We start from the raw sequence: 24,140 nt of genomic DNA, 5'->3' as shown, positions 1-24,140 counted from the left end.
CTATCTGTCGCACACTAGCCTGCTGCCAATTGAGCTGACGAATTACACGGAATGACCTTCAGTGTGCTACGTTAGCTTAGCTACAGCATAGCTACAAAACAAACATTAACTACCGTCTTTATTCTACTTAGTTGTCGGACCGGTGACGGACATACGGCTGATACCTGTCACTTAGGTAAGTTAGCGCTGCAGCCTAACAATTGCTGTTTACACTCAGAACTACGGGGTCCGCTTTGGGTCAATCCTGCCGGCTACGCTTTGCGGAACAGGTGTGGGTTTTTTTTACTGAAACGGTTTTGTTCTAGGATACACCCATATCATTGGTGAAGTGTAATTATCTGAGATGGGCAATTGCTTTTGAGAATTTTAAAAATTGTATTTGGCTGGGCAGAAAAAAAATAAGATGTAGAGCCACATGTGGGTCTTTTTCTCCCTTCCAGTGGAGGTGGCATTTTAAGGTCTGTTATTTCTGTATAACAGACTTGCTATAGACACTGTTCTAATCTTAGACTCTAATTGAGCATTAAATTGATTTTTAAATCCATAAAATTATGTCATATAGTTGATTTTTTTTTTTTGTTTATTTGTTTTTTTGTTTGTTTTGGTACCAGGTAATAGGCAGGATAATGCACAGTGGACTGTGGTGGTCCTGTATCACTCTGTCATGGTTTATTTTGCAACAATGACCTGCTCACTGTACATTATGAAATACTTAATTTTCTACTTAATTTTTGTGAGCCTAAAGTGATTCTTACATCTATCAATTATAAAATCAGTCATATCCGGCACCTACGGCTAAGTGCCTCTTTGTAAATTTTACTGGTGGCTAGTCATAAGTCTCCGTAGGCTAGCTATGGATGCCGAACACCCAAAAAAAAAACAAAGTCTCTGAGCGAAATTGAGAATTTAAGAGTTGTGGCTCTTCCTTTTTTCTTTTGGCCAAAAATGTCTCTCGAGCTCAAAGGTCACTTGTGTATTTGAAATATGTAAAATACAGTATTTGATATGTCACTTTATTCTCAAATAAGACAATTTTCATCCCAAGATTTAAAGTATAGAAAAAAGCTCTATAACAATCAGACTACACACATGTAGCTACAGTCTTGTCTTTTGACCCTGTCAGGTCCAATAATGCTCTCATTGTGAACTACAGTATTTCCTTTGTGTTCCTCGTGATCAGTAGCTTGAGGAAAAAAGCTGCTTTAGTGTTTGGTGCAAATTTCCCCTCGAATAAAGATACTGTACGTAATCAGAATATGATCAGATACTGCAGCTAAGGCAAGCTTACTGAATGACACCAAAATACAACTGAAGAAAAGAGCCATTATACATTTGCTCCAGAAGGATTCAAAGGCTTTATTGTCATATGCAAAAATAAACAAGTTAGCAGAGTGAAAGTCTTGGTTCACTATGTCTCCTGGTGCGATTATTCTATTCTATTCTATTCAGAAACTGAAGTTTAAATAAAAGAAGAGAGAAATAAAAGAAGAAACAAGAATGAGATGACTGAGGTAGACAAGGTGATATCATGTGCAGCATAAACCACACAAAAAGGGGGTGTGTAGTATAAAACAGAATAAAATAAAATAAATAAAATAATATGTAGTATAAAAGCCTGTGCAAAAGGTGACTGAGGTACACAAAATGATAAGCAGTTGTGCTAAAGACAGTTAAAACGATGTGTGCGGTAATGAACAGTATGTGCTCATTAAAACAGTATAAATGTCTGTGCAAAGAGTGACTGAGGTTGTCAAAGACATAAGCACTGTATCAACTGTATGTGCAGTGTCAAAAACAGTATGTGCAGAATCAAAAACCATATGTGCAGTGTATGTGCGGTATAAAAACAGTGTGTGTGGTACAAAAAGCAGTATAGAACAGTATGACAATCTGCGCAAAAAGAAAGATAAGGAAGGTGTGTAGTTTCCAGAACTGGCAAATATATTGGGCAGAACACAGTACTTCCTGGTCTTCCACAGCCCTAGTCTGTTAGTTTGTTTGTATTATTGTGTGACTTCAGTGAATCTGAACTATCCTATAAAACAGGAGAACAGTAACTCCCATGTTCTGTGTGATTTGGTTGGTTTGGAGGGAGTAATATTTGGATTATATTATGGCAGTTTCCCATAAGATAAGGCTATCTGACGGCAATGTAAATGTAGTGAAAATATCTAAGCTAATACACTGACTATTGATAAGTACCTCATACGCCTCCACATCAAAAGAAATCAGAACTTTCCCTTTAATATGTGACTTTTTCTATGAATTATTAACATAAACTGCCCACATTTCATTTATCTGGAAATGCATTTGTACCAGCACCTGAAAAACAGTAGGTATTACTCCAACTGTCCACTAGATGTCATTACTCATTAGCCCTGGATCTACTGAGTGGCGTTGTGCCTTTAGATATAACATAATGAGATCATATGATCTTTGTTTGTCTGAGGAGAGTAGGTTAAAGGTGTGACGTGATTCATATGAACCACAGTCTGAATTTGCTTGTGTGGGTGGGCACAGCAGAAATAATCATCAAGCGTTGCAAAATGTATGTGGGTGCCTTTGTAGAAGCATAAGGCAGCAACGAGCAGAGCATGTTGATCTACAATCATTGACCAAGTCTCCTTGTTTGCCTGATGCACCACTACCTAATCTGATCCTATCTGACCAGTTTGATAATCATAAACCTGTGCAATGAGAAGCTTAATACGTTTAACTCTGCTCTTGTTTTTAACTGGGAGTGCATGAGATGAACTTTAATAGTTTCACCTTTAACCAAAGTTAGCAGTTGTGGTAATATAATATAAAGTAGAAACATAGTCAAATCTATGTATTGAGTATTGACTGAAAAGGCTCAAAGAGGAGCAGTTCCTTTAATTTGCCTGTCCAGTCAGTGTATGAGGTATAATTCATCTGCAGTTCACATTGTATCATGAAAAAAAATAAAAGTTTTGATCTGTTTTGAATCATGCTGGCTGCAGCGGTCAATGCAAGGAGAGCTAAAATAAATAAATAAATAAACAAATAGTCTTAATAATGAACATAATTCATAACATGCAGTCATATTTTTGCCCCTTTCCCACAACTGATAATGAATAAAATGCCAAAGGGTTTGAGGAGTGGTTCATGTGTGAGACCCCTGTGGTCATTAATTTTTCTTTAAATCCCCAGTGGGGATACATGTTATCCTGCTTCTGGTCAGACTGAATAAATTAAATGCATTTCCTGCACCCACCAGTAGATGCTGGAAGTTGATAAGTCATACTAGCTATTTTTAATACAAGTTATGGATCCTCCTAATTGGACCGAGTCATAATTGGATCAAACTATACTGAAAGTGAGCACTGCTATGAAACTGCAACAAAGAATTTTTAGTGCTTAAAAATGCACAGAAAGGTCACACAATATCCTTATGATTATATTATAACAATTCAAATTTTCTTCTTCTTCTCCTTCTTCTTCTTCTTCTTTTTGTTTTACAACAGTTGGCATCCAGCTTAATGGTGCATTACCAGGACTTTATTTTAGCCTTATGAATAATATGTATTGCTCGTTTTTGTACAACCAGTGAATTTAGAGTTGTTTAACATATTGTTAAACACCTAACATATTGAAATGTGATTAAAAACTGACTGTAACTGTTTGTGAGATGGCACAGATGCTTGCAAAGGTTATTTTTGTGACATATTTGAGACACAACAATCCCAGAAATGAAATGAAATGAAATGAAATGAGTCTACCAGAGGCCCAGCCTCATTGACAGGACTCTGTCAATGTTTAACATGGGTTTGTACATTGTTGACACTACTGTACATTGCACCTCTTCAGACGGGCAATAAATGTCACCTAAATCTTAACTTTGGCTCAATATCTGATGTCTTTTTATAGCTCCCATGTTTGCTCTCCTTTGTCAGCTTCCTGACTAATTGGCCCTGCTTGTCCTATCCTCTATGAAACTTGAGTGAGAACATTCTTAAGTTTTTAGGTGTGACAACATAAGCATGTACTGAGTGCCCTCTGATAACCTCTGCCACAACACTGTGTACTGTGTGTATATAATGAAAAGCAATGAGAAATGGATTAAAACACGCAGATATGATCTGTATCTTGTTAGATGCAGGTTGCCCTATTTCTGATGGACGTCACGCTGTTTAATTTTCAGTCAGCAAAGTGTTTTTACATTTACACCGGCAGGGCTTTGTGAGAAACTCAATATCATTACAGGTTAATCTCCTGGATGGTCTGGTGGTGGTGGTGGTGACGATGGAGGGAAAAGGTCAGAGTGTGTTCTTTTATCTTTTTTTTTTAACATCATAATCTTACATTGCATCCATGCAACGCCATCCACATATCTGACTCTCTTATTAAGGATTTGTTTCCTCATCTCATCATGTTTTCATCTCTAACACCACCTACAAAGGTGAGGTGAGAGGGAGAAAGAAACAGAGCGAGGGAGAGGGAGGGAAGGGAGAGTGTAAAAGAGAGAGTACAGAGGCTCCTCCTTGTTCGCTGCGTGTGTTTCTTGTGTTTTTTCAGCCTGTTCTTCACTCACACTCTCGCTCAGCGGAGATTCAGAGGTGGAGAGCAAAGATTCTCACTGGGAAAAAGAGGGGGGGAAGGGATTTTCTTCCTCTCTCAAGAAGATAGAGGCATAAACAAGAGGAAAAGGTAGTGTTTGTTTTGAGGGAGGGGGTACTGTCATCAGAGCCCTGCCTTCTGCACGTGCTCAGCTCTGCACAACTGTGTTCCCAGATGGAGAGGATGCAGGGAGACGGAGAGGTGGACCACCTGGAGCGACCGAGCCCCCTGACCGACAAGGAGAGGGTGATGATCCAGGACTCCTGGGCAAAAGTCTACCAGAACTGTGATGACGCTGGAGTGGCCATACTAGTCAGGTATTTCTGTTTCTTAGTTTTATTCTCCTGTTTGATGTTTGACATCGTTAAAGGGACAGTTCACCCTAAAATCAAAAACACATAGTTCTGCCCCTTTTGGAACCTTGGTCCTTTCCTGTTTCCCATATTTAAATATGCTATGCACTTGGCTCGTCTATGTTAAAAAGAAAAGAAAAGAAAGAAAAGAAAAACTTTTTTTTTTATTATGTTTTTTCGATTGGATTTTGCTAGGGGACCTGTAAAAGCAATATAGCGTATAGTCACATCTTAAGTTAGCTTATCCTAGCAAAACAGTAGTTGACTAGCTGGCTGATCAGTCATCAGCTCGCTAATAACATTTGATAGCTAATATTAGTAAAATCCTAGCTCACTAGTCCGAAAATCAACTGCAACCATTATCTGGCTGGTTAGCTAACATTTTGCCAACACTAACTTAATTATGACTTACGATGTGACTCTACTATTATTATATAGCATGCCTAAGTCACGCTCCTTCCAGTGTGCCCCATGGGACCTAAATTCAGGCAAAATTAACAGTAGTCTGTGACAAGAGACAAATTATTTCTTGGTTCCATTTGAACTGTGCCAGAAATTACACATATGCTATTTTATCACTTTAAAAGATGATTTAACCAGACAAGAAAGTTGCAGTTTTTGTTGTAGGTTTGTTATAGTAGCATTTAGTTCTGTGCAAAACTGCTCTGTGAACTACACGTCTTGCACAATACACACCATCAACACTAACATTTCTGTCCTTTGTAACATTGTCTTACCATAATTGTTTGATCCAGTGACTCCTGGTACATTTTTTCAGCCAGAACTTGAAAGAACAAATAAGACACGTTGCTCGTGTGACTTCACAAAAACACACAGGCATCGTAGTTTCTGCGCTAATGACACGACGTCACATATGCAACTTCTGGGTGTGCAGTCTCTCTAATTACGTTTCTTTACAGTCTTATATTTGAATAGTTTTACGACAAACTGCAACTTTCTTGACTTGTAAAATTATCTTTTAAATTCACAAACATCAATTCAAACAGCATAAAAAAAAAATGTCTCTCGCCATTTGATTACAGTTCACATTTTATTTCTGAAATTAGGTCCCATGAGTTGCAGAGTTTTAGAAATTATCTTGAATAACTGGGTCTTGATTTCTGGAAAGAGACTTCGCTGTTTACCTTTTGTTCAGTTATATTCAAGAGAAGGAAGACATCTGTATGGCCGATATCTCCAAAACTCGGCAATTGACCCTTCCTAAGTCTGAAGGGGGTGTGATTTACACATTCTGTTGGTTGACTGAGGTCCCACCAACCTTGTTCAACCGTTATTGGAGCACAGAGCAAAAAGGGTGGGACTTAGGAAGGGTCAATTGCCAAGTTTTGGAGATATCGGCCATACAGATGTCTTCCTTCTCTTGAATATAACTGAACAAAAGGTAAACAGCGAAGTCTCTTTCCAGAAATCAAGACCCAGTTATTCAAGATAATTTCTAAAACTCTGCAACTCACACAAAAACATTCTAGATTGTTAAATAGCGCTACAGCTAAGAGGAAAAATATGTGTTCTGGATTTGGGTGTGAACTGTCCCTTTAACACAGGTTGAGCACATAGTTAAGAATATATTTACATGATTCTGACAGAAAAACAGTGATAGAGGTGACAAATGCTTATGAAAGGAGAAGACGTATTTACTCATCAGCAGTTACATGTCAGACCAAACTCTGCATTGCATCTAAGTCATATTTTGGGACTTTTAATCAATTTTCTCTTAATTTCTGCAACATTAATGAGTTCACTACTGATATGGTCAGATTTGTGTGTTGTCTGATTTTGCCTCCATAACATACCTGCACCTGCTGGAGCCGCAAGGCCCACTGATGCTTCTTTGTGATAGAAAATGAAAAAAGATATCTAAACCAGTTTAAAGGCGAAATATGCAACATTTTCCAAAAACAAAAAAATGTATTGACTTATATGAGTATAATCTCTCTAACTCATCTTTAATGACCCACTAGGCGTGTGTGGTGGTGTTTGTACATGCACAGACCTCCATTATTTTGTTGTGCTTGGGATGCTTTACCAACTCAAACTGCTGGTATTTTTGACATCTGGAAATGAGATTCAACAATGAGCTGTCTTTGTGGTGCATTTACAAATAGCTCAGACAAATCCTACTTACAAATCCCACTACAAACAAACAAGAATATTCATAAAAAGTACCAAATGCAATAACCTTGCTAAACTCGTAAAGATGATTCAGACTGGAGCCATGCCTGTTATTGTTGTCTGCACTGTGCATGTTCTGTTATTATTGCGTGTATTGTAATTTAATGTGATGTATTTTTTTTAAAGCAACTTGTGTAGACGAAAGCAAATTTCCACATTTGTGGACAATAAAGATTATTATTGTTAAAAAAGACTTTGCTTTTGAGTTTTTTAAATGGATTTTTTGGCGCTTTGAGCACCATAAGCCAAGTGCCATTTGGTCCCATTATATTAGAGAGAATGTAAATAGTTCCACCCCTTTTCACTTTGTGCTCCAATAACAGTTGAGCAAGCTTGGTACATCGGTCAGCTTTCTCCTTTTCTGTTTCCTGTGCTTAGACATGCTATGTGCTAGGCTGAAAAGAAAACCACATTTTAAAAAAAAAGTTAAAAGATGTTGCAGGGGGATCTGTAAAAGACACAAATTCACAACTCGAGTTAGCTTTTGTTAGCAAAACACTCGCTAACCAGCAGCCTAATCTACATAAATCATTACTCAGCTAGTTAGGTAGTATTTTGCAAACCTTAGCTACCAAGATGTGAGTCTAAATGTCGCTTTTACATGAAAAGGGGAAAGTTGACTTAGTTGACTGAGTTTGCTCAGCTGTTACGAGAGCACAGAGTGAAAAGGGGTGGGACTAAAGAAGGGTCAGTTACCTACATTCCATAACCCCTCTTTGTTCTTGCACTTTTGTGGTGTTATTGTTTATTTTGTTTATTTATGTAATTTTATTTATGCCTACTTTGACTACTTGTATTATATGAAGTCATGCCAGTAAAGACAAACGATTGATTTGATTTTTTTTATTTAAGAAGGCAGATTTCTGTACAGCTCATACAAAAATAATCCAGATGAATGAATATGTAGTAATACAGACCAGAGAAAAAATATGTTTTATTGATTTTGCCATGAACTGTCCCTTTAAGTCAGAGTTGAGACTGTGAGTTTAACCTCTCTCAGGATGCAGTCGATGCTACATTGTTATTATCTCATTGTCTTTACAAGGTTGCAGTCTGTCCAAAGCAACACAGTCAGTCATATGTTTTTGCATGTGATATTCTCACCTCTCCTCCTTTTTCTTAATCCTATTTATCATAGTAGAAGCAAAGAATAAACACTATAATCCATCAATCAGACATCTTTGGCACTCAAAGGGCTCCCTCCCCTGGAGCAGGTCATGTTTTGAATGCTTGTATAGAGGGCCGGGCAACCTTCAGCAGCATGACTCCGTCACTGGCAGCCAGACCTTTGACAGCCTTTCAAGTGTGACGAGATTCACTGCCTGACACAACACGCCTGTAATCCTTTATGATTGCATGAATTGAAAGTTTAGAGGGAGGTTACTGAAAACTCAGAGCATAATATAATTGTACAGTATCGCTCGTAACATTATTTTATTTTATTTTTCAGATTACTAGCTCCTTCACTTTAACAAGATAATCTGTATCTCACTTCTTTTCTTTCTCCACTCTTATATATAAGGGTTCCAAAAGGGTTTTTCCTGATGGGCTGAGGTTCTACTTCTGAAGAACGCTATTTTTTTTTTTTTTGAAGAAAGGGTTTCTTAAGGGTTCTTTGTAAGACTCAGAGTTCCCTTAAGAATATTTTTTTTATCCAAAGAGCTCTTTTTGGATGACAAAGATTTTCAAAGATTTTTGAAATCCTTCAAAACTCTTTTTGCATTTTTTTTTACCATACAATGAAAGGTTCTCAGAAGAATCCCTAGGTGGGTTCTAGATAAAACCATTGGAATATAAAAAGGTTCTTTGTAGAACCCCCTGAGTGTGTTCTAGATAAAACCTTGAAATATAAAGAGGTTTCTTCGTAGAAACCCCCAGATAAAACCTTTGGAATATAAAAAGCTTCTTGGTAGAACCTCCCAGATGGGTTCGAGATAAAATCCTCTGAATATGAAAAGGTTCTCAGTGGAACACCTGAGTGGCACCCTAAGAAGATGGAGAGGTTATGGACCTCCTAGGAAGGGTTCTGGTTCAGACCGTTGCACCATGAAAGGGTGCTATGTAGAACCCCTGGATGATACCATTCACAGATGGTTCTAGGTATAACCCTTTATGTTTGGTTCTCAGTAGAACGCTCTGAGAGGGTTCCAAGTGGAACCTTTATATTGACTTCTAACAGGAACCAAAAAGAGTTCTCCTATGGGGACAAGCTAAAGAACCCTTGATAATTATTTTAAGAATCTTTATTTCTAAGAGTGTATGAAAAAACATAGACTGAATTTAACTGAATTTCCTCTTTTTGTCTTCCTGCACATTCCTTCACAAAGACCGTAGGACCTGGAGGAATTTGAGGAATGGGCTCTGATCGATAAGCATGACTGTGTGATGAATTCTCCCTTTAGCAGTAAGAGCAGACCCTGCCTCCCCACTGAACCTCAGCATCAACTTGAATCCTTCAGACTTACTGTCTTTAGGGTAACAGATAAGATCCAAAGTAGCAAATTATAGCTCTGAAATGAGAAACTTTCTCTGGATTCAGCTCTTCAGTTAGTCTTGAAGAATAGATAAGGGAGGATTAAGACTCCAATGACCATATAAAATACTAATGAGGCTATTTATATGCAACCACAGGTCATGCAATTACAAGAGAGAAAGATTAAACACCGCGGTTCCTCATTAGTTTGCGGAGAAACTAGGAATACTTTACTCCAGCACTTTCCAAAGCACTCCACCCAAAGCTGAGAGATTAAGATGCCACCGTCTATCCCTCTCCCTTTTCAGACATTTAAATTCACGGGTGAAACTCTAATATCCAGCCATATGCTTCAGAGCTAACAGAAAACTATTTGCTTCCTTTTTGTGTTAGTTAGACAGAGGGAGATGGGACACTGGGATTAGACAGCCAGCAACCAGATGCATTGGCCCTCTTCCCAGATTGTGGGTGGGGGGGGGGGTTTCTAGGTTCCTCTTTGCTAATTCTCTATGAAACCTCCAAGGGTCAAACAGGGATAGAAATCAAAGAAAATGTCTTTTTGTGACTAACTATTTGTTCTCAGAGAGAGAGCGCAGTCAGTGTGTAAAGAAATATGAGAATTGGAACTTAGCAAAAATGTGGATAATATAACATTTATGCCAAATGAAACATGAAATGTTAGCTGTCTTTGCAGTAATAATACTTGCAATTTCAACCATAAAGTAAAAGGTGTGCTCAGGGTAGTCTGAGTAGGCAGTGACTTTCCTTTTCTTCAACTCGTCGCCCTCTCTAATTAGCACATTTCACCTGTCTTAGAGATTGTGACACCGGATCCTGGGCTCCAGGCACGGCAGGAACTGCAGTACAAAACCAGTCAGACACCTGAGCCAGCGGGTTTTCTATTTTTGGTACGACATATTATTTATGCCATGAGTTCAACTCGGGGAGCGATAAAAAACAACAACTAATGGATAAGATTTCAAATTTGACAAAAAAATAGAAATAACGCGTTCTTTATTAGACAGTATTAGGATTTTTTATTAGGTACTTATTAGATTTTCCTAGTGGGCAATTAGGGGCACATCACAACAGAAATGTACTGTAAACTAAAGTGTATTATTTCCCACTGTAAGACCCTTTTTATACTTTGTTAGAGGGTAATTAGGTACACATTACTAACAAACTGTACTGTAAACTTAAGTGAATCATTTCCCACTGTTTTAGTTTACAGTACAGTTGTCATAATGGGTCCCCCATTAAGGGCCGAACAGTGGGAAACTGTTTACAGTGCCCTTCCAGCAGTCTAAAGGTTTAATACTAGAACATATTATGTATAATGTGATATAAATAACAGCTTGTTATGTCTTATTAGTGTACTGTTAGGTTTATGGTGTCTTATTAGGGTATAACTACTGTCTAATAAAGAACATATTTCAAGTGTTTGTCTAATTTGATACAAAGAACAGTTTGTTAAGTCTTATTTGTGTACTGTAAATGTGACCAGTGCTTCTTCACAACCCTAATTCAATCACACTGGGCTACAGGGAAGAATCAATTATAGAAATCCTGTGCTCAGAAGCATATTATTCTTCTATACCTGCTTTATTTACTGAAGGCTTTGACCAACATAAAAACATTGAAATTACACTGACCAAAGTAGTACATGCATTTTTGTAACAACACTTGAGAAATTAGTCCAAAGTATACTGGAGCACAGACGAAAGGCAACACACTTTATTTATAAATGGCCAACGTTTAAACACCAGGTGCATCTTGGGCATCAACACATTAATAATCTAATTGAGTTTGTCACCTTATTTAGTCTGTTTACTCCAGTAAATTTTGGAATCATTTCCCTAGTCTCTGCTGATCTACCCTTGAGAACACTGGAAAGGCCTGCAATTCCTTGTGAGTTGGTTGAAGCACATTTAACCTCTTCCTTCATCTAATACATGCATTTATCAGAATCAGCTTCATGTGTACACATACAAGGAATCTGAATCTGTTTTTTCCTTGTTCTCGATGTGCTTACACAGAAATAGACATAACAGCTAAGAACAAGGACAACAAAGCTGGACAAATAAAGAAATAGATGTATATATACTGTAAATATTTCAGCAAAAATGACCAACAACATAGAATAAATTGTCTATATACAAGTCAAGTGTTTCCCTAAGTTGCAAACAATACAAATAGCAGCATCATTACATAGTATATTAGCTAAAGCTGAAACAGTTATGAAACAGCGTTCCTACCATATATCATCAGAGCAACATCAACCTTAAGGAGAAACATCTGTTACAGACATAAAATGTCTGATTCTGCAAGAATTACGTCGACAGTGTGAAATGTTAAACGATTTAGTATATAAAAGGGAAAATGTGAATTCATTTTTGTCTTATGCAGAAAAATAGCAATACTTAAATATTATATTAAAGAATTAACATATCAGCACAGTGCTTAACATTCTTGCCCTTGCTACTGGATGATCACTTCATGAGCCAAAATATGCAGAAGTGCAGAGTTTATCAGTTCATGGGATGATCTGATAAACTTTTCACAGTTCTGATAAATATGTAGACAGCTTTGATGTCTTCGAGGCATAGTTATTCATCCATTTTCTGCCATGATATATCTGCAGCTGGATGTTTTTCCTTCACTTTTTAAAGTCTTTTCAAATATATGGGATACATACCACGCAGTACCTAGATAATGGTTTCAAGCAAACATTTAAAATATGCAGCACTTTCATGTCAGAGCTGATATTTACTTATGTTATCTTTCCAGCTCAAAAGGAGAAAAATTACTGTGGGTTTGCAGGATCGAGCTGGTTCGGGCTGAAGGGCGATGAGATTAGCGGAGGCTTGCAGCAGCTGCTCATATCTCTCATTTACTCTAACTCTCCTCCTTTGCAGGCTGTTTGTGAACTTTCCCTCATCCAAGCAGTACTTCAGAGACTTCAAGCACATCGAGGAGCCGGAGGAGCTTGAGAGGAGCGTCCAGCTCAGGAAGCATGCTCACAGAGTCATGAATGCCCTCAACACACTGGTGGAGAGCCTTGACAACTCAGAAAAGGTGGCCTCGGTGCTGAAGCTGGTGGGCAAGGCCCACGCACTCCGACACAAGGTGGAGCCTGTGTACTTTAAGGTAAAGTGTATGTGGATAAAAAAAAGACTAACTCTGAAGGTTAGGATGTTTGTGTTCAACAAATTGGCAAAAAAATTAAAACAAGCGTGATTGCAATGTATGTACGTGCATGTATCCATGTGTGCACACACACACAACCGCTTGACCTTGGCTAAAGTATAAGGAGTGGGACTAAGTCACACCAGTGGAAAAAGGAACTCTGCAATGACGCCTGCCACAGGGCTCTTTGAGTTATGAAAAAGGGCGAGTCTAAAGTGTAGACGGTGATTCAAGCTGTCAAGAGTCCCACGAGTGCATAAAACAAACAGTTTGGGGTATACAAAGTGGGTGTAGCTTAAATATATGGGGTGGGACTAACTTGCACTATTTAAATGGGAACTGTCTGCTGAGACCAGCGATGCCTCCAACAGGCGTCTGCAAGAAACGGTTAATGAGTTAGTAAAGCGGGCATGAGTAAAGCGTAGGGGACGAGGTATAAGTAACAAAAGTAAAAGGAATCCTGCTGAGTGCAATGAAGCTGCTCACAAAAGTCTATGGCAAACAGTTTATTAGTTTGGCCATAATACGTGAATCCATTTAGAAATGATGCAGCTTTTTCAGCGATCAGCGTTGTTTGATTACAGTGATGGAAACATGACACCCAGGTGGGCATGCTAATTTTTGCCTCTTCTCCAGCAAAAGCAATAAAGGTTTATTGCCTCCGTCAGTAACTTCTGTGACATGTTTGATCTTTTTTCATGAAAAAAACATGAAAAGGTAAAATAAAGCAGATAATTGCCACACAGCAGAGAAACTAAATTTAACTAAACATAGAGATTCAGTTGGAAGCTACAAAATTCCTGAGAAAGACTTTTTAACACCTTTCACTCTGCACATACATGGCTTTCTGCAACAGATTAGAAAAAAAAACAAGAAAGGCAAATGGGTTTACTGGCAAAGGGAAAGGAGTCAATTGCCTATTGTATCTCACTTGCTTTTTGGTTACTGGTTCCAGTGAGGAGGCCTGTGTGGAGCTGAGGTGAGGGAAACACACATGACACGTCAGGCAAGAAATAACTGGTTTTTGAGCCATAACATCACATTAATATAACAACAATTCTCAAAACTGTGAACCAATGAGATATATCATGTTGATTAGTGAGCTTTAGAGGTTCAGATAGGCAGATCTTGTTACATTTGAGCAGAGATGGACTAGCTGTTTTTCCTTATTTCCAGTTTTTATGCTAAACTAAGCTAACCAACTTCTGGCTATAACTTCATATCTACCACACAGACAAGAGAGTGGAGTCAATCTTCTCTTATCTCTAAGCATGAAAGCAACTTCAAGGTGTCTTAAATACTGCATTTTGTTGTGTCTTGTACAGATCCTTAGCGGTGTGATACTCGAAGTCCTAGGAGAAGCATTTTCAGAGGTTGTGACACCAGAGGTGGCTGCGGCGTGGACCAAACTCCTGGCTACTGTCTACTGTGGTATTACAGCTGTCTATGAGGAAGTGGGCTGGACTAAGCTGTCAACCTCAACTGGGTGAAGCTTGTAGTCTGGGTTTATTGGACCATGAGCACCCAGAGACTTTTCATGTTTGGGTCAGAGGCTCATAAAAGAGGGATGACTTGACTGTAGTGACCTTTAAAGAGAAGCAATGTATCTCTACAGAAATTAGCTGACAAATCAAGAGGAATACAGTTTCATGTAGTCTAAGATAATCATGAGCTATGGGCTTACACTCTAAATAAGAACAGGTATTCTGCCCTTTTCATGGCTAATTATGAGCATGTGACATAAAGTTAAAAATGAAAGCTCTCCTGTTTGTTCTTTATAGTCTTCTAAAGAACCATTTAAAGGAGAGAGCAAAGAGGACGAAAATGCAAACATGAGCCCAAAAGTGGACAAGAGGTCACATTTGACTTGGATGTGCCTTCTACTGAATGTGTATATCTAGAAACTGCCATGTAAATACCATTCTTTCTAAATATCATGTGATGTGTCCTTTTATCAGTCTGTGTCCTCTTGTGTCCCCTTCATGAGATATTAATAATACTTTTTTTTACATTTTTAACAGTTAATTGTGGTGATTTTACATTTTTTCATTATGACTCACCTTTGTATCTGTATTTAGCAAAGTTTGAAATAAAAAAAAATACAAAGAAAAGTCTGTGACATTACTGCCATGATGTCAAATCCTTTTAAACTTGCTCTAATCTCATTCCCATGTACTTCTGCTCACGACTGTGTTAACAAAATTAGACCTTTCCTCGCTCTCACTTGGCCTACTGCTCCCTTATTCTCTGCTTGAGTCAGCAGTGCTAAGTATAAGTGGCTCAGCTGCTGAGCTGCGATCCCCCATTTATCCCACTCAGCTCTCTTTTTTCATTATGAGGTGGGCAGTATTTCAATTGCATGTTTTAAAAATACTATTTAATGACCTTTGAGTATTTTGTAGTTCTCTATTTTGCAGAAAAAATACTTTCAGGACAAATAAATATGTAATTTTACTCTCAAATAAAACACATTCTCCTCCCTAGACTTAAAGAATAGAAAAAAAAACTGTACAGCAATTAGCCTAATCATAGTCTTTGGCTTTTACTGTAGTGTTTGGTGCAAATTTCCCATCAGATAAAGTTATATAATCAAAATATGGTCATTTATTGCAGCTAATAAATGGCTGGCTTATTTAATGACACTAAAATACAACAGAAGAAAAGAGTAATTACACATTTGATCTACTGACAAATACACTTATTAACCAGTAGTGTTAGCGCACCTTGTGAGTTTCTGCATTCTGTTGGTCAGACAGGAAAGACAATGGGACCTCTTTATGGTTGAACTCTGATGGTACTGTTTTTATTGGATGCTACAATGACTGACTCTTGCATCTTTAGGTATAAAGTGACAGGACAGGATGGGGCTAGCTGATTAGCATGCTAATTTCATTGACATTCCTGTAACACAATACACTGACATCTTTGACGCAACATCAAATTTGTTACTTCTGCATATTCTGTTGACAACTTTAGTTAAAGGAGAATAATATATCTTGTGATTTTTCATAAAAATGGCCATGATATGCCATCAGAGGTTAAGGAAACATGCCAAGTTGAAATACTCACTGCCCTGAAAACAATGAAATTACTATTCCAGGCTGGAATAAGTCTTTTACTTTGTCTGTTTCATGTTAATTAGAATTTAAATTAATTCTGCATATTCGCTAAATGGGTCGCCAAATGCACAGTTAAGATCAGACCTGTGTTGGGGCTACTAAATGCCTGAAATGTCATAATAACAGTCTGTAGGGAAGTATGTTTGTATTTTCAAATAACACATTATTTGTATTTTAATGAAATACAGTTATCCTCCCACTGTTTTGTTTTATTTTAGATACATTTGCAACAAGATACTTTTAAATATATTTATTCCCATCTCTGATTGTATGAACTCTGCTCTTGGCCATCGGTGACTTAGCTTTGTCCAGACATGGTCATTTGATTAGTGTGTTATACTGAGAGTAAGCTGACACTGTGAAGTGCCACTCAAAGCCAACTTCAACAGGCCTTCTTACAAAATGCAGTCCTTTCTTGGCAAAAAACAAAGACAATATCGAGGTCGATGTGGTTTGCCGTGTTGACAACATGGTGGCGAGGTGGGTTGCTTTCAGAATAGAAACAAACAGCATGCTCTGTTTACCGCCTAGTCCTATCGGCGAGATCCAGCCCCCTCCTTGATCCTAGCTAATCCTCTAAGCTAATCTCCCCAATCATGAGTGAGAGCCAAGAGGAAAGACAGGAATAGTCAAGATTGTTACAACACAAACTCTGCCTTTTACCATTCAAGCCTTTTCCATGGGAGGAGAAGCCCCAGTGCTCTAAACCACCATCAGTCCCAAAGGCAGGAGGTCCTTGAGGGGGGGTGGTAGGACCATGTGCACCACTATGGTGGTCCTCACCACCATCGCTCTCATCCTGCGGCAGAGATTCTCCAGCAAAATTAAGCCGTGAGTACTGATCATGAGCTCTTGTGACTTTTAGCAGTAGAAAGAAAATAAGAGACTCTTTTATAGTGAAGATTCAGGTTTTTTTTTTTTTTTTACATTTCTGCCTGACAAAAAAAGGACAAATTCAACAGCTTGAATCTTGTGAGAAAAGCTTTAAATACACATAAAACACTTCCACCCATACAACAAATATGAGCACACGTACAAACACAGGAGGTGCATGTGTGTTTCATGTGTGGGAGAGTGAGGGAGGTAGGGTGAGACTTATCTGCACCATTGATTTGAAATCACTCCGGTGATTATTTTAGGGTTTGCCTCAAGCAGCAGCGTGCGGATTAAGTGGCTCGATACATAACAACAGTGTATTCCAGGTTTTTAATGGAGAGATGAATGGAGGGGAGAGCATCAGAGCTCTTGAGTTCATGGCTGCTAATTGACGCAAAGTGCAATCTTCTCAGCCCCCCCAACCCTCCGGCCCTGCTCAGCCACTCACATAGCCACGGCAAACAATACCTTGTGGCTACAGCACCATGGAGCATGGCAACAGCTAGCTTACACAATTATGAGCTAATAAACAGCAAAAGCTCCATATCGTTCACATAACTGTGCCCAGTAAGAGACTGTGATGATTAATATGGAGCATTAACATCGAGTATTACGTTCTGTATCAACCGTCACAGGCAGAAAGAGGCTGTTGAGAAAGACGTGCCATACATGAAGAGCAATGGAGCAGCAGAGACACAAAAATGACAACAGTGAGCATCACAGGGTAAGGACACACAGTCAAGTCAATGAAAACAGACTGACAACATAAGCCTTAAAGGGGTATTCCTGTGATTTTGTGCTGCACTTCTGAGTAGCAGAGAATTAGATATCCTGCCTTGTAGTGCCAAAAGCTGTGCCAGTTTCCAGTTCCTCTGATGCAACTTTATGGCATGTTTCATTAGAGTTCCCTGCCAGGGAACTCACACGTCGGTGTAGGGTTGGGTAACACTTTTTTAAAAATTTCCCAGGAACTGATGTGTAGCTGTAAATTCAGGTCCCTTGAAAGGACGATGTAACTAAATGGGCCCAGTGTTCAACTGCTGCAGTTTCAGTTAATTAACTCCAGTTAGCTGCCATTAACTCAGAGATAATTATGTGCAAAACTGCTCAACCTAACATGCACAACATTGAAAGATATGTGAAGAACTAGAAGAGTGCATGTCCCTTTTTAATCATCTACATTGTGATTAGTAACTGTAATTTAATTACATGCAACTAGTTACATGTAAGTAGTTACCCTCCAGCATTGCTAGTATCCTATGAGAGATTTATGTGAAATCCTGTTTATAATTAGCTTATGAATTCTTGAGTTATGGCCAAAAGGTTTTTGTGAGGTCACAGTGACTGTAGACCACCAGTATCTAACCAGTTCATCTTTGAGTCCCAGTGGACGTCTGTACCAAATTTGAAGAAATTCCTGTCAAGCGTTCCTGAGATATCATGTTCATGAGAGTGGGATGGAAGTGATGTCACAGCGACCTTTGACCACCAAACTCTAACAAGTTCATTCTTGAGTTTCAAGTCGAAGTTGAAGTTTGAAAAATTTCCCTTGAGGCTTTTTTTAAATATTTAGTTCACAAGAATGGGATCACCCAAAAAAATGTGGCGATGGGTTTTCAAACGTTTTCAAAAATCATGAATCGCAGTGGTCTTTCAGCATATGGTGCACAAAAAGATAGGCTGATGGATCCAGGAGTAGCGAGACCCTTATGTCTGGCTGAGATAATAAAGTTTAAATTAATCATTTAATATAGACTTGGTTTTGAAATAAGCAGTTTTAAGGGAAATCAGCTGTTTTTAAACCAGCCCGTTTTCATTCCCAATTTGTCAAATACCAACATTTTTTCAGCAACTCATGCAGACGAGCATGGTACCTTTTCGTGGCTGTATGAGATGCATCAGGCTTTTGACATCACATTAAAGAGGAAGAAGTCTGTGCCTGGAGGAGATGGGATGGATGGATGACTCAAAGAAATACAGGATTTTTACCCAGGAGACTGGGGTTCATGTCTCAGAGTTAACCGCATATTAAACGAGGTTTTCATACAGCCACTAAGGGTACATGATGCGCCTGTATGAGATGCCGAGGGGCAGTAACAAAATGTTTTTGGGATGGGACAAGTTCAGATGAGAACAGGTTGTTTTTGTTGAATAAAACCATCAGATGGGCCAAGAGTCTTAAGGTCTTCCAAAAGATGTATTTCTTAAAGTTAAAAATCTTCTTTTGAAAAATCAAGAAATAACCAGCAGGATTCGGTCTGAAAATAGATTTACTGTCGTCTCAAAATATATAGAGCAAACCAAAGGCTGGTCTGTCCAGAGGGGACCCTAAACAGAACGTCTCAGGAGCCTTCTTTTATAATTAGGCTCCTCCTATTGTGAACCTTACAGTAACTCTCAGCAGTTTCCTTCGTAAATCCAGGAATTTTATACCATTAATTATAGAACATTTCATTCATATGGATTTTTTTCTACCATTATTTCTGTTGTCTAATATGCTGTAGCCTATGGGAATTCAATAATAGCTCCCTTGACCGGATACACTTTTACTATACATTTTGCTCCACCAATATTTCCAGGGTTCCCTTGATAATTGAACACACAATGCTTTTAATACCATATTGATCTTACCAGTGACAAGAAAAATATTACCGCATTGTTTAAACTCAACATAACTAATTCAAACAACAACAGAGTTTCGTCTTCATCTCCATTTTCACTATTTTTATTCACCAATTTCTATAGTTGTTTCCAGAAAACTATCTTTGGAATTATTAGGAAAAAAACTGCAAGCAATATTGGATGATTGTGCAAACCCCGAACTACTGTGGGTTCAGTGACTGTCTCTCCAAGGGGCACACTATTTCCAGCATTAGTTCTGACATTATTGACATTGGACATAAATCTTGGGGTGCAAAATTGTGTAAAATTACTGGGCTGACGTGAGATAACCCTGATGACTCCCAGTCCCGCGAAAGACATCATGCAACTGTTTTCACAGCCTGGTTGTTACGCATGATGACTAGTAAACTAACTAAAACATAAAATCAGTGGAGTACCCCTTTAACAAAACATATTTGAGGCTAGCAGTGTTCATATTTTTCTCAATATTTTAGATTTAATCAAACCAGTTCTCAATAGCATATGAAATGTAATTAAACTGAATATCACAGTGGGTGATAGAGACACAGGAAAATAACCAGAAAGACAAAGAGACGTTTGACAGTTATATGTGGAAGTGGTGTGTGCGCGTGCCTGTGTGTGCGTGTGTGTGAGCGTCAGTGTGTTAGGGAAGGTTTACAGAAGGGGCTCCAGACGAGGGGAGAAAGTGGAGCAGTGGAGCATGTTATCGAGGCACAGATGCATAAAGAGCTAAGATGCCTGCCCCACATTTAGCTTTTAAGTATTCCCTGCTACACGGCTAATGCTAAATGATTCAGAGGCAGAACAACAATCCATCATCTGTCTGGTGGGTTATGATAAATACATCACCTCTCTGCAACCACATACTTTAATGCAGCTGTTAAAGATCTAGATTTAAAGCAATAAACTGTCGTACCTGCAGGTCACAGCCCTTTGATGTGTTATCTTTCGGTTGTTATCTGAGTCATTTTATGGAGGCAAAGTGTGTTTAGTTGAGTCACAGTGATGCATTCTTTGATGAATGATTACTTCCCTATGTGATTCATGACTTTGCATGTTAGCTTTTGCTCCCCTTGTGCTCCTCTCCTGCAGACACGAGCTGAGACCAGAGCAGGCCATCATCTGGAGTCTGGTGAGCACCAGGTGAGTGCTGCCAGTTGCTATATTTCACTTAGAATGAACCAGAAAGCAAACTGTTAAAAAAAAAACCAAAAAAAAACAAACCCTGATTTATTTTGTCTTCTTCTTTCAGTGGCCTCTGCTATCAAGACTTACTGTCCCGGAGAGATTTCCTGTTATCTTTTCGTTGTTTTGATCAGATCCTGATTCATGTGTCACCTGACAGCTTACGCCAAGACTCCCATCAGGACTTTTTAAAAATAGTGGGCCTGAAATACAGTGAGGCCTATTTTGATCGTGGCTTCCCCCTGTCTGTCCTGCAGATGCTTTCATTACTGAGACAGGAAACAGAAACTGAGCGGATTCCAAGAAGATGAAATCTTATGACAAATGCTGTGTAGTATTCATTTTGAAAACGAAATTTACAGTCTTGTCTTCTATTTCAGAACAGATGTGATCAGGGTGATAAAACATGTTTTGTGCCTACACATAAAAACATTTCATGGATTTTATGTTTTGCGTGCTTAAAAAATATATAATTATTTGTGTTTAATGTATGTATGAAGACTGGATGAGAGAGTAGCTTCTCTTACAGGGACAGTTCACCCCAAAATCAAAAATACATGTTTTTCCTCTTAGTGCTATTTATCCCTCTAGATTAGGGCTTTTCAAGGTCTGAGACTTTACAAAGTACCAGCTGAGCTACAGGAGCGCTCCATCTTTGCTCTAAATTTGAAGAAATTCAATCCAAGTGTTCCTGAGATATTGTGAGAGTGGGATGGATGTGAGGTCACAGTAACCTTGATCTTTGACCACTATTTATAATTTAATCAGTTCATCCTTAAATTCAAGAGGAGATTTGTTTCACTTTTTTGGAAATTCCTTCAAGGCGTTCTTGACATGTTGCATTCACAAGACTGGGATGATGCATAAACATAACCATGATACCGTGGAGGCATAAAAAAAAAAAGTTTTTGAAGGTTTTTCAAAAAATTCAGAATCTCAGAGATCTTTCAGCATACAGTCATGAATGTACACAAAAACATTAGGCTGCTGGGGTCGAGTAGTGTGTAAGATCAGCTGTGGAAACCAATAACTGCTTTTAAACCAGCCACCGCCCTTGGTTTACTTGCTTAGTTTGGCTCAATTCCTGGATGTCTTTGGGATCACGATTGTGTTATTTGATCTCCTAGATGCTGAACAATTGAGCTGAGATTGCCCAGTATTGCCTAATATTTCAGATTGCAAGAAAATGATCGGTCCAAAGGTGTTTATTAGTTTCTGACTCTGGAAAAGTGGGAAACACAGTTCAAATTTCCCAATATTGTCCCTCTGAACCATCTCTTTAACCAAATCACACACATTTAGGCTGCTCTATGTGATCTTTTTTTTGATAACAAATGTCACTTCCACTCACTGAGCCTCACCTGAAACTGTTTGGCCTGCCTCCCACTTTGAAAACCTCTGATTTTGATTTTTAGAAAAAATCATTTGTAAAAAATCCTTTCCAGAAATCTTGACCAGGTTACTAAAGATAATCCACAGACCTTGTAGTGAGCAGTTTCATGTAGGAACTATTTTCTTTCCACCGAGCTTACACCCACCAACCCGTATCAACACGCTTTCTAGCTCAGTGTTGTTTTGATTATGGGTTGAACTGATAAGATCTCATAAGTGGCCTACGTTCTCCTTAAATAGGGGCTGAAATCAAGTATTGTCCTGTGTATGGCAGGTAGGGCATTCATTCTGTGAAAGCCCTGAAGGCTTGTTTTCACAGGGTAAACTGACTGATTAAATAAAGCAGTGAAATGGATTTGTGTGCTTCTTATTCTCAATGAAGATTGTATCTTATATGCTTTACGAAGAGCTGTTTTTGATTTGATGATGATTTTAAGGTGTATATTTATCCTCTAACCTACATGAAGTATTTATTTCCCACTTCACTACAGGACACTGTAGTTATAAATAGTCAGTTTAGTTGCTTACAGTTATTATCATCATCCTGTCCTGTTCGCCCCAAGGAGTAAATCGCACATGAAATGATCCACATCATGTAAATAGTGTTCCCCATCAAAGTGTGACGCATCAATTCAGCCTGCGCATTTTCCACAATCAGTTACCTAAAAACAACAATACCTAAAAACATTAATGTTTTCCAGCTATTTTTGCCTCATCAAGTAAGGGGATGAATTTCCTGTTTTACAGTCTGTGGTGCACTCTGGAAAAAAGCCTGAAATATTGATATAGAGCTTGAAACAACAAACCCTCAGTTATCTACAAAACCCCATGGAAAAGATGATCCCATGACATGCATAAGAAATTTTTTCCATGCATACTCCTGCTAAAAGTAGAATTACTACGAATTATGACTTGCATTAATGTTTTAACATCACTGAGCAGATGTAGTCCATCAGACATTGTTTTTGCGCTGTTTGATCCAGGCCCGGTGCGATGAGGGATCTTAAGGAGGTTTAGCCCCCTCAGTTGTATTTTTGCCCCCTCTAATTTAAGCTTAATGTATGTATGTTGCTGTTCCAGAACAATGGACAGTACCATTGCCATATAAACATGGACGCTGTGTGTCTATTTTCTCCCACTGAAGTGAAGCCAAAATATCCCTGATACAAGCGCTGGCATCTTGTGCTGGTGACACCATTTGGAATCAGAGTCTGTGCAGAAGAGATCGGGGTTCTGGCCACACACAATCATAGCTCAGCTGTCAATCATGACATGAAACCCCCTTTTTTATAGCGTCACATGAGATAAACAAACACTTGAACATACATCAGCGAGATAACAACTGTCTAAAATGTCAGAAACCATGTAAAAGAAAAAGTTATTTTGATGTGTACTTTGATGTTTAAGTTTGGCCCATGTCCTATCTGTTAACGTTAGGCCGGCAGGATTTATTGTGGCTGTACTATATTGTCCGTTTTTATATATACCAATGGACAGCGCTGAGAGAGACAAAGATAGTTCAGCTGCAAGCTGCAAACAGCTGTTTCCACAAGCCTCCCTTGCTGTTTTTGACAGAGAATCATTTATAAATTTAAAAAAAAATATTTAGCTCTCTGCTAGTGCTGCATTCTTATGTGAGTGCTCTGATTAATAAATGTATACATTTTGAAACAGCTGCCATACATTTCTGAGGCTATCGGATGGTCAAATCAACAAATTTTAAACAAAACATTTTAAAAAGATGTTGTTTGCTTGTTCACTAAGGGCATGTGAAAAATATCTGATGATAGGAAAAAAGATCAGGTGATGTTGGTATCCCCACTCTGAACCACCTGAAACACTGTGATGATGGAGTTGGAGGAGCAGATGAAGGATTGGAGTTACAAACCAAATTTTGAGCCTTGTGCTTACAGGAGTTACCAGTGATTAAGAGTGCAACATCAGGCCTAGACCTCACAGGATTAAACATAGGCTTCAGAGGGCAAATTATTCAGCTCTACAGTTTTGCTGTAACTGATTTCCTCTGGCGCCACCTGGTGGTACAGACATATTTCACAAAGATTTCATCAAACAAGCAAGCTGGTTAAGATGTCAAATGATGTCCAAAACAAGTAACTCCATAAATTAAAAGCGGTCACAAAC

At 38.5% G+C, this 24,140-nt stretch overlaps 2 protein-coding genes across 3 annotated transcripts; both read left to right on the top strand.

Moving 5' to 3' along the window:
- Positions 1-36: 36 nt before the first annotated feature.
- LOC146309933 (cytoglobin-1-like) lies at positions 37-14,891 on the top strand. Of its 2 annotated transcripts, XM_084743710.1 has the most exons (5): positions 37-175; positions 4,225-4,668; positions 4,753-4,895; positions 12,513-12,744; positions 14,109-14,891. In XM_084743710.1, the coding sequence occupies exons 3-5, from the start codon at positions 4,753-4,755 to the stop codon at positions 14,271-14,273; spliced, it is 540 nt and encodes a 179-aa protein (XP_084599836.1). In that variant the 5' UTR covers positions 37-175; positions 4,225-4,668; the 3' UTR covers positions 14,274-14,891. The 2 variants fall into 2 exon arrangements, with proteins under 2 accessions (XP_084599836.1, XP_084599837.1); XM_084743711.1 differs by lacking the exon at positions 4,225-4,668.
- Positions 14,892-16,514: 1,623 nt separating this feature from the next.
- Positions 16,515-21,729, top strand: LOC146309932 (uncharacterized). The gene is made up of 4 exons (XM_084744331.1): positions 16,515-16,733; positions 17,414-17,502; positions 20,514-20,564; positions 20,674-21,729. Exons 2-4 carry the CDS (start codon positions 17,480-17,482, stop codon positions 20,915-20,917), a joined length of 318 nt encoding a protein of 105 aa, XP_084600457.1. The 5' UTR covers positions 16,515-16,733; positions 17,414-17,479; the 3' UTR covers positions 20,918-21,729.
- Positions 21,730-24,140: the final 2,411 nt, after the last annotated feature.

Source organism: Lutjanus erythropterus, chromosome 19, assembly GCF_056507025.1.
Source record: "Lutjanus erythropterus isolate fLutEry1 chromosome 19, fLutEry1.hap2, whole genome shotgun sequence".
NCBI lineage: Eukaryota > Metazoa > Chordata > Actinopteri > Lutjaniformes > Lutjanidae > Lutjanus > Lutjanus erythropterus.
Note: the sequence above shows the minus strand (reverse complement) of the source record. Positions and strands in the feature narration are given on the sequence as shown.

Excerpts from the sequence above, each read along its gene's own strand:
- LOC146309933 (XM_084743711.1), top strand. The coding sequence starts at position 4,753 with ATGGAGAGGATGCAGGGAGACGGAGAGGTGGACCACCTGGAGCGACCG. Across the intron at positions 4,896-12,512 it reads GGAGTGGCCATACTAGTCAG|GCTGTTTGTGAACTTTCCCT; the intron begins GTATTTCTGTTT and ends CCTCCTTTGCAG. Across the intron at positions 12,745-14,108 it reads TGGAGCCTGTGTACTTTAAG|ATCCTTAGCGGTGTGATACT; the intron begins GTAAAGTGTATG and ends TGTCTTGTACAG.
- LOC146309932 (XM_084744331.1), top strand. The coding sequence starts at position 17,480 with ATGACAACAGTGAGCATCACAGG. Across the intron at positions 17,503-20,513 it reads ACAACAGTGAGCATCACAGG|ACACGAGCTGAGACCAGAGC; the intron begins GTAAGGACACAC and ends CCTCTCCTGCAG. Across the intron at positions 20,565-20,673 it reads TGGAGTCTGGTGAGCACCAG|TGGCCTCTGCTATCAAGACT; the intron begins GTGAGTGCTGCC and ends TTCTTCTTTCAG.